The 21,462-nt window shown below is 30.4% G+C and overlaps 1 protein-coding gene across 2 annotated transcripts in view; it reads right to left on the bottom strand.

Annotated features, from left to right (window-relative positions):
• The window catches only part of LOC148304481 (leucine zipper putative tumor suppressor 2 homolog), a 232,201-nt gene that overhangs the window by 121,775 nt on the left and 88,964 nt on the right, over nucleotides 1–21,462 (bottom strand). For both annotated transcript variants that reach the window (XM_088268239.1, XM_088268240.1), the window contains exon 3: nucleotides 2,386–2,567. In XM_088268239.1, the coding sequence (XP_088124365.1) occupies nucleotides 2,386–2,550 (165 nt within the window). In that variant the 5' untranslated portion in view covers nucleotides 2,551–2,567. The remainder of the gene's footprint in view (nucleotides 1–2,385; nucleotides 2,568–21,462) is intronic.

Here is a 21,462-nt window from a genome sequence, read left to right as displayed (position 1 = left end):
TTGCATATCTTTCTTCTTATAAGCATCCAATTTTGCTTAGGGCACTGCATCAAATTGCGGTATTTAGTTAATAATTATAAGAAAACAAAAGTCGCCAAGGATAATATCTAAAAAATACAAGAATGAAAAAAAAACATTTATTTTGACCCCCCTGGGAATCGAACTTGCGACATTCAGCAATCCCATAGACAATTACGGTTTCCACTAAACTACAGAGGCGGACTTTTACAGGTGACCATCATGATAACATTTTGAATAGATATAAGAAATTTTCAGAAAAAGTTAATTTAATTTTACAATGTTTTCAATGTTTTCTTTCAAAAACTTAAATAATAAAAAAGCCAGTAAAAGGAAATCAATTTCAATAATTTAAAGGGAGAAAATTCTGCGTAAAAAAATGATGGGAGGAAAACCGAAAAAAAAAATTATTACAAAATTGCAAGCACGTCAAAACAAAAGGTATGAAGACTATGTACTATGTACCTACTTTCGAATATTAAATTTGTTATAGTGATAACATCAAAGATATAATAATAGGAAAGTTTTACAAATAATTAAAAGTTTTAAGGAAAAAGTATTAATATATAAGCGTTTATACAGGAGTTAACTGCCCGAATTCTCAGTTTATGTTAGAATAAAAACTGGAGTGTTAAAGCTTATTAACTGCTTTTCTTTCTTCTAAGCTACGGTCGTTTCCCGCGCTTTTGTCGATGTCCGAGATACGCAAAGTGCGCCTGCGCATCTGTCACGACAAGCCTATATTGTACAAGCTTGTACTGTGCCAGCCTGGAGGCATCACGAACACCAATACGCAGACAGCGAGCACGACCAACGTAATATCCCGAGCAGTTCCGAGCTCCCATTTCACGTTATATAGTTGGGTTCATCTTGTCCCATCTCAATAATAGCTTCTAAGAAATGGAGCATTGTTAGGGTCACGTACTTGAAGGAATGGGTGATGTATTTTAAGCACATATGTGAAAAAGTTCTTAACATTTATTGTTTAAAAAGTCGTGCATATTGTATATTGTCGTATATATTGTATAAAAACCAACAAAGACGATTTTTGTGATAAGGCAAAGTATAAGCCATGATAATTAAAATAAGGTCTTACGAATTTTTATTGATTGGTTTGAGAGATCACTTTACACATTGTGTAACATTCACCATTTTGCCCATGATGTAATATCCATTCTGACTATCTATTGATTTTATTATGTCATGTAATCACTTTAATCAGCCAATGATAGACAGTAAATCCAGTAAATAATTTGACTTCTATAGTAAAAAATCATTTATTTTTGTATTTATAAAATCATTCAAACATTTATCAATTCATATTTTATGCAGCTTATATTTAGGCTGCATATTTTTTAAAGTATTGTTTTTAAGCGATTCCCAGTATGTAAAATAACTCATAATATGTAGTAATATAAGTTATTTTCCAATAATTTATTAGTGTGGTTGTCATGGGTAGAATGGTGAATGTTGCACGTGTGTAAAGTGATCACTTAACTATCCTATGATAGGTCGTAAGCCCTGTAAAAACGTGTTTCTAATTGACATAATTTGTACTTAATAATTTTTTTATTTCCTCGGTTAGTTTATATTACATTTAACACAAACTATTATTTAAAGTTAATTTACATGTACATTTTCTTACAGTTCACAAAATATTTATTTTTAAATTCTTTGACTCTCTACGTTTTTCATATCGTAGTCATACAGGAGAAAGTGACCAAGTGCATTGTTTTACAAAAAAGTGATCATTGACTATTTGATGTCTTACTAGCTTAATATTGCCCTGAAAAAAATCCCAAAGGATTTTAAACTTGGAAGTATAATATATTGACTTGTTAAAAATGACTGACTGCATTGATGTTTACTTTCTTGCCAAGCAAAAGTGACTTAAATGGCCCTCCTGAACATTTTACGTCATGGTAGTTTGTCATTTTCTCCTGTACGACTATGATATATATATATATATATATATATATATATATATATATATATATATATATATATATATATATATATATATATATATATATATATAAATATATATATATATATATATATATATATATATATATATATATATATATATATATATATATATATATATATATATATATATATATATATATATATATATATATATATATATATATATATATATATATATATATATATATATATATATATCAATATATTTATAATGTGTCGTAGCAATTAACACATCAATATAAATAAATGTGTGCAAAAAATTTAGTACATATCTCACAAATTTAGTACATAGTACAAGATCACTTTCTCCTGTACGACTGCGATATATTCAAGCATCATTTTATCATTTTAATAAGCAAAAAGGTGAAAGTGACATACATTTCCCAGCACGCCGCTGTAGGGCTGTATGCGCGGGGGTAGTCCGGGCGGCGAGGGGGTGTTGGCGGGGGAGGGCGGGCTGCGCGGGGTGCGCGACCCCCTGAGCTCCACGGAGGAGGAGTCGTCCGAGAGGAGCGTCTCGTTGCCGCTGTCCACCGCTCCCATTCTGCTCCTCACGGCATCTGGAATCACAAATGCATTCCCTCAAAAACTCAATATACAAGGTCGACGAGATGTGGGCTCATGAAGCTCAGCAGAAGACAGATCTCCTAGCTCCGAGATTGCAAGGGAATTAGAACTGTTAAGGCTTAGATCTCAAGCTTGTTTCTTATTCAAATAAGAATGCATTCAGCCCGCTCAGGGCTAGTCGTGTGTTCACCCTCAATTTAAAAAAAATGTAAATTGGATATTTTTTGTTTTTTAGAATAAACTCGTATGTCGAAAAAATATGTGTATATTTTTTTCACTCCTCACATTTTAATAACTCTTTTCTTTTCAAAACCATATAATTATTTCGCAGAAAAACTTATTTTTTCAATGCAAAAACGGTGTTTTAAGAAAAAAAAATCATTTACGTAAAATGAATTTAGAGAAAATAATGTTGCGACTTAACGAATACGGTGACATGAAAAAGATGCCTTTATCAATAAAATCGCTAAAATGGTGGCGTTAACTTTTTTTGTGTATGTAACTCATACATTGTACATAAATTAATTTAATAAAAAATCATCGAGCATTTTGGAAATTATTCAAATTATAGTTTTTTTAAGGTTTTTTTTTAAGAGGCTTGTTTGCAGGTAGGATAGTTAGGATAGGGAAGGTAAATATGAAAAATACATCACGAATACTCGTACCAATTGAAAATAAATATTTCTTGAATTCATTTTGCCATTGGCGGGGATCAAACCCCCGACGCCAGTTTCGCAGTCGACCATCTACTCAACTACGACACGGTGCCTGTCGAGTAGATCAAAAAGTAGGCGATTATATAAATTCTTGAAGTAGACTACCAGCTTTCAATCTATCAGGGATCAGGCTCATGAAAGCGGTATGATGGTACGTTAGTTAGTTATTTTATAATATACAAATTCTTCTTTTATTAACAAGCTTGAATTTTCATAAATATATATTTCTTAACATAGCCACAACTTTTCATTGTAAACAATAATATATGTTTTTTACCACTTGAGTTATTAGTGGTGAAAGTTTTAATTGAGATATTTAGCTTCTTCGGGGTGGATTCTTCTTCTTCCTTTCCAGAAGATATAACTTTCTATTTTCGTAATTTATAGCAGTTTTAAGATAGGGAACATTTCAGGTGATTGATTTATATGACTTAAGCGAAAGAAAAAAGTTACATCCTGCACGAGAGAACGATATCAGAACTTGGTATCTGTGAATAACGCTTTGTAATGAAATTCCAAACAGAACACTTTGCTATCCATTAAGATGTCACTTGGAATGATCAGTCGTCTAGCAATTCTTAAAAACGATCAAGATATGGCCTTATTAGATAGCCCGCGTAAAGAGAGCACGATTTTCGTTATAAATAAAGGGAGCTTTTTATGAAAACAGTGTGAGCTTTTTTACTGCGTTGACTCAAAATGGTCATGACCTGATAGCGGACTTTATGCGAGCGGCACTTCTAAAGTTATAAAGGTCCACAGCACGTTCAGTTAAGTAACAAGATTAAATTCAGGGCTGATCATTTTCCCAACAACAAAAAACCTAAAAAAAAACTAAGTATAGGGTCCGCCATCTAAAGTTTTTTTTTTCAACTAGTGCTTATTTCGTGAATGGTAACACTTAGCTCATGTCTGATTTAACAGATAATTAGTTTTATCCTTCCGCTGAGCGAATATGGTTGTGTATACGCTTGAACAACGCTGAGAAATATTGCGACATTCGACTTACAGAAGATGCCGATTTTGCCAAAAAAATCATCTTTTCGGATGAAGCTCATTTTGATCTTGGCGGGTATGTAAACAAGCAAAATTGTCGTATTTGGGGCACAGAAAACCCGCACGCATACATTGAAAAGCCGGTACACCCAAAACGAGTCACTGTTTGGTGCGGATTTTGGTCCAGAGGCATAATTGGGCCATTTTTCTTTGAAAATGAGCAAGGAGTGGCCGTTAGTCAATGGCGATCGTTATCGGGCCATGTTGAACGGATTTTTGTTCACAAAAATTAAAGAGGAGGATATTGGCAACATTTGGTTTCAACAGGACGGCGCTACGTGCCACACAGCCGAAGCTACACTCGATGTTTTGCGCCCCATTTTCAAAAAAAAAATGTTATTTGGCGGACCCTTTATAACGTTTTGGTTTTCACAGAAAATTAACAAAGACAAAAATAACCAAAATAATTGTGAACAATTATTTAAAAAATATATGTACATAACTAATTACAATACGTCGTAGAGTAGAGAGCGAGGGTAGAATGCCACACTATTCTGTATTTAAGAAATTTCTACGCTTCTTCCACATTCATGATTTTCTCATACATGCCTACCCGCCGATTATTCCTACTCCGACCTATCCGCTTTTAAGTATTTAAAATACTTGATCATGCTAGTTTCACTCGATCTACCTTCAACATCTATCCATCCCTTGAGAAGACAAGGTGTCGAAATCGGATGGAAAACAATACCAAAAATTAAGTGGTTGAAATCAAAGTTTGTGTTACATTCATTTTATAAAGAAGTTCAGGAAATCAAATGAAAATAAATAATGAAAAAAAAACATGATCATTGAGTATGATCAGTGACTTCCAACCTTAAAAAAATACATGTGTGTTTTATGCTCAAATAAAGAAATTTGCATAGATTACTTTTTTTAAATTTACAAATACTAATTGTAATTTCCAACACCAAAACTCAAAAATGAATAACGGTTGCGTTGTGGCGGCCCTGTTTTTATATCTATAAAACGGATAGATCACTTCAAGTGTATATGCTAGTTCTTACATAAACCATGGGTAGGTACTTAATATACATTTTACATCGGAGGTAGGTACTTCAGTAAAGCCTTTATCGCTGTAGTGCGGAGGTCATCAATTCCCAGGTCTTGTAGGAGAGAAGAAAGGGCTTAGTGTAAGGTATTATTATAATAAATTAATGTTGACTGGATCGTTTGGATAAAGGGCGACAATATTTAACCCAGTGGACTTTCAAACCTTGAACTCGAAATATGGATTTCCTCTTTTTATTAAACATTTTAATATTTAACTTTTTATGCATTGCTTTATAAATGCATTCTTTAGATAAATAAGCAGAGAAATACTGGATTAAATTTTCAACGCGTTTTTTTTTATATCACAACTTTTTTTCAAAAATTTTCATTAAAACAATAAATAAATTCTAATCATAATTATCAAAGTATTTTGACTAGCATTTTATAATAAATTTAGAAATTATACAAAATAAAGCGATGAGAATAGTTCTCAAGAAAAATGTATATAATAATATAGAAAAAATGAGAGAAGAACTTAACTGGTTATCTATAAAAAAGAGATTAAAATTTAATATGCTGATCTTTATACATAAATTTTTTAACGATAAATTACCAAAATATGTTAAGGATAAAATAGTTTTAAACGAAAATTGTCATGACCATATTACTAGAAATAAGGATAAAATAAGACTGCCATTGTTGAAAAAAACCGTGTCGCAAAATTGTTAAATGGATAATAAGGGTTTGAAAATATATGATGAGATGCCTGAATGTATGAAGAATGAAAAGAGTCTGAAAGAATTTAAAAATTAAACGTTTTGTTTACTGTAAGGAAATGTAAATATATATACATAGATGATGTAAATTAAGTCTATATAATAGTTTATATTAGTTGTAATATAAGCTAACTTAAGAAATTTAAAAAAAATAAAAATAAAAATAATTATTGCCATCGCATGGTGAGAGAAAAATGGTGCTAAAATCGAGTGTGTTTATTAAAATATATAACATAGCTGATAAACCATATAAAACAGTTTGTACCTAACTGCATTACTGAGTTAAAACAATTCACTTTTGACACATCTTAATAGTAATGGGTACGTGGTAAACGTGTCATGCAAATAATTATTTAAGCTTTACATAAAATCTTTTTTAAACGATTATCCATCAAACATTCATTAAAATTTTATGACAGCGAAGAATTTTAGCCGTGCAGACTTCGTAAGGAACGAGGAAATTCGTTGTAGGACGCAATAATCCATAGTCACAACTGTCGTCAAGGAAACGCAATTAAGCTGGCTAGCCTATGTGACTTGCTATCTTATATAATCTATATTAACCATTTGGGTTAACTGTAAGCAGTTTGTGGATTCCATATGCTTCACATAGGGAGTGGATATGGATAAATTAATTCTTCAATTATTTTTTCATCCAATACGATTTGCAATTAATCTCTAATTGAAAAGATGAAGAATAAAAATATATCAATTATTTCTATTTGTTCATGTTTGCATATTTTGTTAATTTTCTGATTTATTTTAATAGTGTTGAATAAAAATTTTATGTCGTGAAGTTTGTACCAAAAAACTTACGGTCTGTTGACTCACGTAAATTTAGAACCCACTATACAGCGATCTCCCATTTGTAATACATTGAATTTCAGCCCTTTATGAAAAACTAAGTAAGTTTTATTTAAAATATTTGAAGAAAGAGATGTCCACTGGGATTATCAGTTTCCGCCAGGCGACATTTAGTCGGCGGTCCAGATCACACGCGCTGAGCCACACACGAAACGCATGCATAATAATATTATCTGAATACTGAATACTGGATACATAGAAATGTTTTAATCGGAAATAATAAATGATCTTGTAATACGAGCTTTTTCTTAACGATTGAGATATTTCGGGAAATTTCTTTGAATTGCCCGTGAAGAAATATGTTTTCACATATTTTGACTTTCTTTATTGCTCAATTATTTAAATTTAATTGTCGCCAGTGTTAAAAAAGCACGTACGCGTATATATGTATGTACAAATTATGGAAATTACACTTGCCGTTATTTGTTATGTTTACCAGATTAGAAAATAACACATATTTTAAAGTTTGTGGATTTCTAAATATTTTGTGGTCTTAAATTTTTATTTGGTTGTAAGTAATCTAAATTAAAGGTTTGTGGGTTTTTGCGAAATCTAAATTTGATATTTGTGGGTTCCTGTATAATCCGAATTCAATGTTTCTAGGTTTCAAAGTACTCTAAATTCAAAGTTGGTAGGTTTCTGTGTAATCTAAATCCAATGTTTGTGGGTTTCTATGTGATCTAAATCCAATGTTTGTGGGTTTCTATGTGATCTAAATTCAATGTTTATGGGTTTCTGTGTAATTTAAACTCAATTTTTGTGAGTTTCTATGGAATCTTAATTTAAAAAACGTGACTTTATGATCTAATATTTTACCTGTATATTAATGAAATTCCTTATAAAAAGTTAATAAGACGAAAAACGTTTTGTTGTGAAACTGAGACTTATTTTTGTTGATTTTTTTTTTAATAAAGAAATATTTTTTATTATTAAACACAAACATTTTAATTTCATACTTTTTTTGTGAGCCTAAGCGGTTCATTATTAGAAGTAGGTATCAAATTGTGGTGGAGCGGATTCGAACCGAGAAACTCTGACTTAAGAGTCTGCGACACTAGACCACAACCCGGCTTAGATACGTGTTGTGACCTTACATATTATATAACCTTATAATGATAATGTCTGTATTTTTTTAAATAAATTTTCTTATTACGTCGTTTATTCAAAAGTAATGAGTTTTAATGGATTTCTGATTTATCCTATTTTTTCGATTCACGCAAAAAGGAATGATTCATAAAAAAATAAAAACATATTAATACGTCATACCCCAGAAAACTCCTTTAGTTGTTAGTAATGTAAATACAAGATATTAGCAGTTAAGACCTGTATTATTATTAAACAATTAGGTATTAATAGAAGACACACTTTAAAAGCGGATATTTTAAATACCTTACCACCGTGGTAGTAGCATTTAGTGTATCAAAAAACAAATAAAACTTATCTCGCATACTTAGTTGCCACATAAATTCTCAGCACTAAGAGGATTTTTTTTCTAGCCGGTAATTTATTTAAAATAGTTTCAAAGCTTTCAGACAAATTGCACCAATCAGGAATGATTATTGGGTTCCAGAAATCGACAGGCGGAATGCTTGGTTTCCTCCATTTAATTCAGTTGCCAAAATATTTTAAAATGATGTTATTCTGTAAAAACAGATATAAAAGTTAACACATGTTAAAATGTTATTTTAAAATAATGTTAACATAATATGTGGATAATATCGCTCACTCCTTTCAACAACGTCATATATAAAAAAAGACGATTTTTCAGGAGACCGTTTTTAAAGTTTAAGAATATAATAAAATGTATTAAAAATAAATATCAAAGCCACTTATTGAACTTTTTACTGTGCAATAGCTCTTTTTAGGTAAAACCTGAATGTTTTTCTCCATTTGAAAAATATTAAGTTTATTTAAAAAAATAATTAAACAATAACTTTTCTTCAAAATGCGAAAACAACACTTTCTGCCCTGTAGCGGGTAAATATTAAGTTAAAAATATGCCGCTTTTGCTGGGATATAGTACATTTTTTGGGCATTCTGAAAACATGCACAACTGAAAATTGACGATATTTGATAAATGACGTTGTTGAAAGGAGTGAGCGATATATAAACAACAATTACTGTACAGCTTTTTCCATTTTTATTTTATTTGATCAGTGGCCGGGTGTCATCGTTACCGACATCATCAGGCTATGTAGTTGTTGCTTTATTATATAAAATGCAGTTCTATCAAGAAATCTCAGCACTAAATCTAGTATGGTACATAGGAGTGTTTTGAATGCAAAATATTACGTACTCGTATTATATTACAAGGCAAACTATTTATTTTATTTGATCTGGTACTGGGGTAACACGGCATAGGAAGAATACGTACTTGTATATCCTGGCTGGCCAACTTGAGAAAACGATTTCACTGTAGTACTAAATCATGGTTTAGAGCGACTGCAGACAAAGGAGAAATTTCCATGATTGCCAAACTTTAGCTTAGAAAGATACAATAAGAATCTTACTTATAACCCTTATCCGGACCCAATGGTGCATAGGGCACTGCATCGAATTGACGCAGTGTTATCGTGATCATTACTTGTATGAAGGTAAGGTGATCACTCTTGCGCTTCAGGAACCAGTACAGTGTAATATTAAATAAATATTACACAGGACTGGACTTATTATTATTTTTGATTTGTACCAGAAGATGAAAACAATTGTCGTTCTCGAAACTAGTCGTAAATAAAAATAAAACTCGATTAAGTGGATTATTCAAGTTTTTAATTTTAATAAAATAAATATTACAGTGTAAAATCACTAATATTTATTTTCACCCCCCCCTGGGAATCGGAAAAAACTTATTTATTCGTATTATTTACTGTTTTTACAACCAGTTTAGTCCTCTATTCATGATGTATCGTAGTATCTTGCATCATTTTTTCTATGTCATGTCGTTCAATGAAAAGGGTATGGTTATCAGCGATGTCACCACTATGTTGTATGATTCGTCTCCATTCCTTTTGTTTCTGGACCATATCGAAGATAACATAGAAATAAGATCCAGTTTACCCCTTGATTGTTTTATTAATTTTATAAAAGATCACCATTTTAATAGTTTTCCTTAACTGTTCAAGATTCCACCAACTTTTCTAGACTACATTATTTTAACAGCACATTTGTAGCATAACATCTGTTAAAATTTTAACCACGTGTTATAAAATGACCCTAACGAGCTTTGCTATTAACTATCCTTAAGAATGTTTTGAAGATAAGAAAAGACCACCTAAAACATTTATTTACAAATAACACCAAATAAATACAATAACAAAACGGAATAGTCCGTAATCGCTTAATTCGTTTACTTTGATTATTAGACAATTTAACGATATAACGGTGAAGTTCATTAGAAATATACGCTTGAAATCCGTTTTTTTTGCACAAAGCTGATAAAATATGATTATTTTCTAATTATATTTTTGTACGGCTACGTCGTGTAATGGTCAACACGCCGGTTCAGGAGAGGCAAATGAATATAGGTGATTTTTTCACTCTAATATTTATTCAATATTACCCAGGACCTGAAGCGGGGGGCTGTTGACCTTTCCTTCATGTGTTGACGATCAAGATAACACCTCATTTTATGATGCAGTGCCCTATGAACCATTGGGGTGCGGAAAAGGTTTGATGATTGATTTGATATTTTTGTAAAAGAATACTGCGTGGCAACTGTTGTCCAACATGACCTAACTAACAATTACTTAACCTGACAATATTATTAACCTCTTTTTTCATTAATTGATTCAACAAACACAATATCTATCAATTTTTAATTTACGTTTTACCTGTTAAATACCACTTTTTCTTAAAATGTATTGTGACACGTGTTTTGATACATTCCGCATCATTTTCAAACACCGTGTTTGCATTCCTATCTATATAAAACCTTCGTATTATCATTTTGAAATAATAATGTGGTTTATTTTTAAATACCATATGATAATTTTTTTATCGGTTCTAAAAAAAAACACAGTATAAAATTAATGTGTAGAGGGTGTTAAATTCGGGGAAAATTTCATGTCACCCATCAGCGACTTAACAATGGATATAACCGCAAAGAAGAAACAGAACTATCTAAAATATTTAAAATCAGCGGAAATAGAAAGGACTACTGTGGTTTTAGGAAGGACGAAAGGAAATATAAATTAGATTATAAAATTACTTAAATATCTACGTCATCGGTACTGGTCAGTAATGTAAAGCCAAAAACTGCCTTGCTGACACATCATTATGAATATATCTAACAAGGGATTCCAATCTGTGGGAAATTCCCCAAACTACGGGGAATCTTAACTCGATTGGAGAATTTGTGGGGATTGGCGCTATGTGGGGAAAATGCGGGGATTTTTACATTTTACTATTTATTAATACAATAATGTTTTGGAAGTTTGTATTTATTTTGTTCTCCAATTAGCATTATTTTTTGTGTTCTACATAGTTGTTTATATGTTCATTTTTTGAACTGTGTACATGCTACAAAATAATAAGTTAAGTTTGTTAATTATAATTTTTGTGTACCATGTAACTATATATATATATATATATATATATATATATATATATATATATATATATATATATATATATATATATATATATATATATATATAAATATATGTATATATATATATATATATATATATATATATATATATATATATATATATATATATATATATATATATATAATATATATATATATATATATATATATATATATATATATATATATATATATATATATATATGTATATATATATATATATATATATATATATATATATATATATATATATATATATATATATATATATATATATATATATATATATATATATATATATATATATATATATATATATATATATATATATATATATATATAGTTACATGTATATATATATATTACCTGTTTTTTATGATGCAGTTTCATACATATTTTATGACGTATCGAATGTATTTTAATTTTACTATGTTTTTTATGTAATTTTTTTTAAATAAAAAGGGTGTTTTTATTTTTCAAAAAAATTCGAATTCGATTTTTTACGAAAACTTGTTTTTTTTTTCCATGGGATAATTAAGTGGGGAATTTGTGGGGAATCGGGACTTTGTTTTTCCCCAATTTAGAGAAATTGACCTAGATTTTTGGGGAATTCTGTCAATTGGCATTGAAGACCTGTATGTAACATAATATGTGAAGTTGTGCGTAAAAGTGTGAAAACTTGATAAGGAATCTAACTGCGATATCATGAATGGCAGCCAAACATATAACGTTAGCTTACCAAAGTACTACGTAAACGTTAACGTGTACATACTTGTAAGAAAAAAATTAATGCGATCTTCACCGATTAATCCGTATTCCGGTTAATATTCCAATGAATAATAGAATATACTCTACATGTCGTTTGGACTCAGTTCTTTTGTGAATTAAATTCGGTTGGATATTGCACCACACTAAAAGGAATAACGGTGAGATTAAGTATGACCATAATATGTTGTCCATTAGAGATACTCTCCTTTTTCTTTATTTCATAAGCTTAAAATCCATTGTGCCGACGATTTCAAAATCTTTTAGCGATGCCGCACTAAAAGTATGCAATAAAATAAAAATGTTTATATGTTTTTATGATTTTATGCTTAGAGAAGTGTAAAATGTACATATGTATAGGAAAGGTTTCCAATTTTACGCAGATACAAGGTGTGACAATACATGACACAAATCTTAGTAGATTAAATTTGCAGTATCTTTTTAGGCGTTTATAAAATATTTTATTAATTTATATTTCTGCCAAAGAAAAACATTTTTAACTGTAAACGCTTTAAAAAGCAGCATACAAATATGTTAACATGAAATAAAACATGAAACCATCCATTGTTCGAAAGAAAATATACCTATTAACAGTCATGCAAAGTAAAGAAATACTATTTGTTGTAGTTCAAAATGAATAATAAAAAACTTTTAAATAATAACAAAGCACTTCATCATAAATGAAACTATCATTCGTAAATAGGAGCTTCTACATTTTTTCACAGGTTTTTTCACTGCTTTTAGTTTTCTTCCAATTATGATAAGCCCAATTGTAACACTGTGCATAAAAGGTACTAAATCTGATACTTTCAACTAATCTCAACGAAAAATATCAACAAAAACAAATAAACAATATTATGAAAGCTAAACTGGCAGTACACAATGGATTCCTGATATCAACCCTTACGTTTGGAAGTGAAACACAAAGTTGAAAAAAGAAGAACGTAATCAGACTTAAATCAATGGATATGCGATCTCTCAGAGAAATGTGCGGCAAAACAACTTACGGATGCAAGGCAGAGATAAGAATTATCGATAAAATTGAGAAAGGCGTGTTAAGATTGATTTGATTGTGTGGAACCAATGAGTTGAGAAAGAACAGTAAAACAAATTAAAGAGGCGAATATAGTTGGTTATAAAAGTAGAAGAGTATTGAGAAAAACGTAAAGCTAAAAATAATATCAACTAAACAAATAATTTTTTGACATCTCATCAAAGGTGAAGAAGAAATATGGAAGTCTAGGTACTTACGGGGCTGACGACCGTCATTTTCATCTCACCAATAGATGTCTCTAATGAAGTTCTAGTGATTCAAGAACAAGATTTCTAAATATGTTAATATATATATATATATATATATATATATATATATATATATATATATATATATATATATATATATATATATATATATATATATATATAACATCCAACAATTTGAGTAGTGTAGTTGTCAATAACGGGTAGAAATGGTGAATGTTACACGTGTGTAAAGTGATCACTTAAACCAGCCCATGACGGTCGTCAGGCCCGTAAATGCTTAGAATTCCATATTTCTACTTCATCTTTGATGAGATGACAAAACATAATACGAAAAATAACTCCTATAATTGGAAATAATCCAGATTTGTGAACAAGTATTTGGACACACTAAAAATGTTGTAAATCAACTGAACAACTTAGACACTGCATATATGCTAATGACAATTAAAAATTAAAGTTATAATTGGAAATAATTGTTTGAATGTTAAAAAAAAACACACACACACTTTTTGAAGACGCCAAAATAAATTTGTCTGCATAAGCCTCCTGAACTAAGCCCCCATTCTGAAGCATTTATCGAATTAAACATTATACAAAAGTACAAAAAATCGGTCGGGAGGAATGATAATTAATTGTGTCGGATTTAATGGGTTGAATACAGGCGGAACGAAGCAAGGCTCCTACCGGTCTTACCAAATGAATATCCCATACATTATTTACCAGAGATGATCCCACAAATGAGGCAATATCAATGGAATTAGCGCTAAATTACGGAATTTGGTGTCGCCGCGTCGCGCGTCGTGGCATGCCTAAGCTGCATATTAAAGGCGACGAAAAATACACACCAGTATAAATTATACAAAATACAACATCTACTTAAAATAAGCGCCCATTGAATCGGGATCATTAAAATTCAAATAAAAAAAATAAAAATTTGACATTGATTTTTTTGTTGATAATTTACATTGGTTTTAAGGAAATCCCTAAAATGTATCTGCTTCGGAAAATATCATGCTTTATATTTTTACTCGTATCACTAAAAAATGTTAATAACTGTCTTAAAAACAGTTAAGAAATATCCAAGGGTTTATTTTCTCTTAAGAGAAGAGAAGAAATCGAAGTTTGTCATAAATTTTATATTATATCTTAGAAAATAAATTTTTTAAATTGGGTGAATTGTATGCAACAAAACTGTCTGAAGTTTCTGAACACGTGGTTTTACGAAGAGATGTTGTTACTTACGATGCAAAAATGTTTCTGTAAATATATTTCTTTGAAAAAAGTGATGAATAAAATTTGGATTAAAATGTAGTACATATAGTACATATCGCTCACTCCTTTCAACAACGTCAAAGGTAGGTATATAAAAAAACATGATTTTTCAGCAAATCGTTTTTAAAGTTTAAAAATATAATACAATATATTAAAAATACAATTCAAGCCACTTATTGAACTTTTTACTGTGCAACAGATCTTTTAAGGTAAAACCTGAATGTTTTTTGCTCCATTTGAAAAATATTTAGTACATTAAAAAAAAATTAAACAATACCTTTTCTTCAAAATGCAAAAACAACACTTTTTGCCCTGTAGCCGGTAATAATTAAGATAAAATATGCCGCTTTTGTTGGGATTTGGTACATTTTTTGGATATTCCGAAAACATGCACCATTAGAATTCAACGATTTTTGATATATGACGTTGTTGAAAGGAGTGAGCGATATGTTTATTTTTAAAATAATTCTATTTAAAAATAAATGTTTTTATATAAATATTTCATAAAGGAAAAGTTGAGGAACATGTATGGGTTTATTTTGAAAGGCATCCACTGTACATTTGAGTCTTAAAAACATCTCTAGTAATTGATTATCTTACTATCCATAAATAAAAGATAAAATAAGTTGTTGCCAAGTGAAGAAGCGAAGCTTAAGCACTTTAGTGCGTATTAACACTAATGACGGCTTAAGTTCTACTTAAATAAAATATTTATGAACAAGTCTAGTGAACGCAGTTCTGTTACCGGATCAAAACACAGCGCTCACATCAAAGGAATGTAAAATTTAAATTTTCTCCTTTAGTGTAAATTTATTAAGCCATATTATAATAAAATACTACTCTATGGATGAACTTGCCACATAGGCATGTCTCTATGAACTCTGTCGTATATTACCACTTAATTATTAATATGGACTGGTAATATTTTAATTTATATATTAATGATAAAATCAAACACTGATTTTTTGAGTATACTAAATTGCATTTTATTGTTAAATACAATTTAGTAGACTTTCAATGCAAAAACGGTGTTTTACGAAAAAAAATAATTACGTCAAATGTTACATGGATTATGATAAAATTATGTTGCGACTTAACAAATGTTGGGCTTTACGGCATATAAACTAAATATGCTTTGAATCCTTGTACATTATTGGCAAAGTGAATTTTCTTAGGCAACTAAAAAATATTTAAAAAAAAAAAGATCTAAATCAGATCTTATTTTTTAACATCTCAACATAGGTGAAGAAGAATATAGAAGTCTGGGCATTTACGGGGCTTACGACCATCATAGTTAAAGTGATCATATTCATATTCCATACGCTTCCATATTCTTCCTCATCAATTTTGAGATGTAAAAAAATATGATAAATTACTCTAATTGCAGATAATCCAGATTTGTGAACCAGTATTTGGACACACTCAAAATGTTGTTTTTTTCAGATCTACCCTTCTCCATTCTCCACTTATTAATAGCTCTTTTTATATAAAACATTTTGAGTGTGTCCACATATTTTACACTCGTGTCACACAAAATCTGGATTATCACCAACTACATGAGTTATTTTCAAATTATTTTTTGACATCTCATCTAAGATGAAGAAGAATATGGAAGTCAAAGTCTGTGTGTAAAGTGATCACTTAAACCAGCCGATGAAGGTCGTCAGCCCCGTAAATGCCCAGACTTCCATATTCTTCTTCATCTTTGGTGAGATGTTAAAAAATTACATGAAAATAGCTCTTTTTATACTTTAGTTTCGTTATTTAATGACTGTTTCACCAAATTCGCATATATTTATAGTTATTTATAAAAATGTCGATGACATCCACTTTGTCGAACAAGACGATAACCTTGGCAGTGAAATAACACCGCCATAACTACTAACCGCCAGATTCACAGGCACCGCGTAATACGTTATCGTAGTAACTGTGTTACATAACGTCTTGCCGCATAATGAAACGGATAATTGGATTACGAAAAAAACGTCCAATCTTGTATCGGAAAATAAAGGTGAATTTATTTTTATGAAGTCAAAGACCTCTGCGTGGCCTTGCCGAGGACATATCGATAAATTGAATAATAATACGTAAACGATGAATGCACAATTTATTTCTTGAATGTTTTTCGCAGAGACTTTGTGTCACATTTCATAAACTTTATAAAATAAAACAACTTTGTTTTAACCACTTTTTATTGGTACACTTTTTCCAACCGGTAATTAACTATAACCTTACTATGATTTTTTCAATGTTTTAGAATTACTGCATAAACCCTGAGGATGACAAGGTTCTTTTCGAAACCGGTTGGAAAAGGTGTACTAATAAAAAGTGGTAAAGACAAAGTTGTTTTATTTTATAAAGCACAATTTATTCGTTATTTTAAGGTGGGACTATCAATAGCCTGCAACTTAATCAACAAAGCTGATGTCATCGGAGTTTTTTTTAATTCCTAATATACGATAAATCGCAACATAACTTTCTTTAAACTCAAGTAAAAATTTTCTTAATTTAATTTTTTTGCTTAAAACACTGTTTTTGTATTGAAATAATAAGTTTTCTTCGAAACAAATACAAACATGGTTTTGAAAATAATAGTGTTTTCGATAGGTAAGTAGAAAATTATTAAAAATATATTTATTATTGAAATGTAATTTTTTTTAAAAATCAGTATAAATATTTAATTCTAACTTAATTATAATGTCTACGTCTGGTTTCGAAGCTAACCGCTTCTTTATCAAGACTGATTTAAAGAGTCGTTTGAAAAAAAAACATTTTAATAATAAAAATAAAATCACAAAGTTAGTGCTTCAAATATAAATTATGTAAAAATTTATTTATTTACCAAATTACAATTTTTATTCTAAAACTTGCGTGGACAACACGTGTTGCTGATTGCATACTGACTTTGCATATTTGAGAGTACACCCTTAAGGAAAACTAATGATTTTCCCAACAAAATTATTCCAAAAATTTAATGCCAAATCGATTAAACTCACAAACATAAATAAATATTTCACTACCATTACTTCACACGAGATTCAACAGATGGCGATTCGACTGGGATTTGGGATTAGGCACGGTAAAAAAATCAAAGTAATATGCATTTTTACCCATGGGAGAAATGATGAATGTTAAAGTATATAAAACCCTGTTAATATCCATTATTTTTCATTTTCTTGCTCAATAAATGGTTAATCGTATTTTTTGGATATTTATTTGAAAAACTCAATGTTAAAAAGGTATTTGATACAAGTATGGTAGTCATTTTACAGAGAACTAGGCGAAACAGCTGGTGAAAATACAAAACAAAATGATAATTGATTAATCTTTTTGATCAGCGATGAATTTGAACGAATAAAAAAGCAACTATATAATGCTGACGGCGCACAGATCAGAGATGATCATAATTATTTTCGTAATAATATTCTAGACATCAAAATTGACTTGATCATTTCAATTTCACGGTCTGTTAAGTAAAGCAACTCGCACCGTTACGTTACGATCAGCGGGTGAGTATGTATTCTACATACTTAAGGACACAGTCTTCTAAAAATAGTCTTCTAAAAAACAAAGCAATTAACAACATTTTGAGTATGTCCAAATAATCGTTCACAAATGTGGATTATCTCCAATTAGGAGTTATTTTATTATATTTTTAACATTTCCTGTTTAACTAGGTACGTTATGGTCTTTTTGACAAAAAAGTGTGCTAATGTGCACATAGCAAGTTCATGCTACCTTTAAAACAAAACATACGTTTACCAGCTAGCGTTTAGTGATAGAATTACTCGTATAACATAAAGGTTCTTGGTGCTATAATTTTTTTTTTACGTTGGCTTTATTTTTCGATGATCCTGTATTGTGTGTGTATTTAAAATAATCTTATTCGTATTAAATGATGTATTATGGACTGTATTAAATTTGCTTCTTCTTCACGATTCTTACTTGTTTTGGGCAAAGATTAGGGACATAGCAGAAGAAGAAGTATGAATTTACATTTACTAGTTGAGTATGCGGCCACCTTAAACGCCACAGGGCGGAGGTGAGGCCGCAATGAGCGCTAGAGGCTGTTTATGGCGCTCAGGTAATTCGCGAGTCAATCATCCCGCGAAGGCAATTAGTTACCCGTCAGGCGCATGCGCGCGCCGGACGGCTCGCATTGGCGCGCGCGGGAAAACATTTTCACCTGACAATACACAATCAAGATGGCTGACACGCAGTTCAAATGGAGAATCGTTTTTATGGTCTATGGAATTCAACCTTACAGTAAAAGCAAGTGTTTTTGACTAGAATTGCCACTCATGTATTACATGAAATTATAGTAACGTTAAACATAAAGAGTAAATCCACCCACGAGAAGGCATAGGCTATAAAACTTGAAAAGTTGAAGCCTGAGTAGCATCATGATAAGCGGTGTTGCATAAGCCGTAGCTAGATTTCAGAGTCACATGGACGTTGGGTAATTTTAAAAAAGCCTCACAGTAAAAAAAAATATCATTTTAATCAAGGTTTTTTTATGATATTTAAAATTTTCTTTAAATGTTCCGATATGTTAAAATATTAATATTTTTAAAAACAATAATGGCGTAAAAAACATTGAAACAGTATCATAAATTCATTTACTAGAAACATCTAGAAGCATATTTACGGACGAAGACGTTTTTTTAAACAAAGTCACACATATCAATGAGAAAATTATATATTTACTGTCATGTTTTTCGCTACATCTTGCTTCAAAATGATATAATTATAATATAATTTTGATAGTTTGAATATTATTATCATAATAATTTTAGCAATTTGAAACAGAAACCGCTAAAAAATGGCGGAGAAGTCAACAACCGAGAACTGACGACATTATTTCTTTTTTAAACTGGTTACCGGCATAAAGTTTTCGCATTGAACATTTTTATTGATATTGATGGCTAATATTTTATACCAGTTGACAGAGAGACGCCCAAATTATAACATTTTATGTGCATTGCTCACTTACCATATTTTTATATCAATTAATCAACACTTTGTTATGTAAACAACAATATAAAAGTCAACCGAGATATTTTATATCAGTTTTTTTTTACATCCGGATGTAAATAAAAAGCCTGTTTGCTATGCCTCCTTTAGAATATAAAACAGGCGGTATTTGCTTTTAATTTTATTTATTTAACCTACTAACTAATTACGCGGGTGACGGCAGAGAGATTTTTATTTAAAAAAAATATGCTTTGTAATTGATCAATATACATTTTAAAAACTTGAAATTTGCATATCTGGCAAGAGCCTACGAGATAGAATAAGGAACACCAGGATAAGAGTAATATGCGAGACCGAAGATGTCATTAGGTGAGGAAGGCAACGAAGGAGACAGTGATATGCGCATGTGAGGAGAACGGAATCATCCAGACTCACGGCAAACCCCAAGGTAGATGACTTCCGGGCAGATCACCAAAGAGATGGATGGACAGCTGGGATTCAATATCGCAGGAGGCTAATCCATTATAGGCTACTAGGCCTACACCAAGAAGAATAAGATAATTGCAATTGTCTGTTAATATAATTAGTATTAATTATACAAACTTATTGCTTTCTTATACATTAAAGACATGATATTTTACTGTCTCAACTAGAATAAATGTGATCTAATTCCTATTCGTATCCCATAGTTCAAAACCCCCATATTATATCAACACGAAGCAAACTCGAACGACAATCGAGAAAACAAATTGATTATCCTAGGCTCCATAATATTTGATATACTATACATAGGAGTGGAATATACTTGGAACACAGATGAAATTAGGGTGAAGAACCCAAGGAAGAAAACGGCGGAGGAGAAGGTGTCACGAAAAGGATAAAATCAAAAAAGTTTATGTTAAATAGTTAAATCCCTACCTGGATTAGCTTTCATAACTTGAACACTGCTGCAGTGTACGAATTTAAGAAGGAAATCATTAAATTGATACATTTTATTTACCTCAAAAAGTGATCTGATTATTCGTAAAACTTTCCAATATCAGGAGTAAATATTACGGTATATATCACGTCTCAAGCTTTCACTGTCATCAAAATTTACACGGGATTGTGAATATTCAAAATACACTTCAATTATTTTTAAACTGCGAGATCCATACAAGGAAAACTCCCTTTCAACACATCTACCAGGTAATGTTACAAAACAGTTTTCATTTGCGAATCATTTTTTTAAAGCTAATTTTAACACTAAAACATCCGTCATTCAATTCAGCATTTATTATAATACTTTCAGTTTTTTGTCAATGTGTGACATAAATATGACATTTAGAATATGCACAGTAGAAGTGCATTTGCAATGACACCTACCAAAAAGTGCATGAAAATTTTATTGCACTTTAAGAGCCTACATAAATAAATAAAAAAATTAAAAAAAAAAAAACATAAAAATGTTTTTAAAGAACTCACAACGGTCTACGTACTACATTTAAATTCATATATCCAAAAAAAATTTTATTTGAAATAGATTATTTATCGAATAAATTTGAGTTTAAAACGTAGAAAACACGTTTAAATGATCGAGTGTAAACTAATTATACATCGATTAAGCATAGAGATTCTTATC

The sequence above is a fragment of the Brachycentrus maculatus genome, unplaced genomic scaffold, assembly GCF_059751285.1.
Source record: "Brachycentrus maculatus isolate JH-2025_06_01 unplaced genomic scaffold, ASM5975128v1 h1tg000315l, whole genome shotgun sequence".
Lineage (NCBI taxonomy): Eukaryota > Metazoa > Arthropoda > Insecta > Trichoptera > Brachycentridae > Brachycentrus > Brachycentrus maculatus.
The sequence above is the reverse complement of the archived record's forward strand: the minus strand, read 5'-3'. Positions and strand labels throughout refer to the sequence as shown.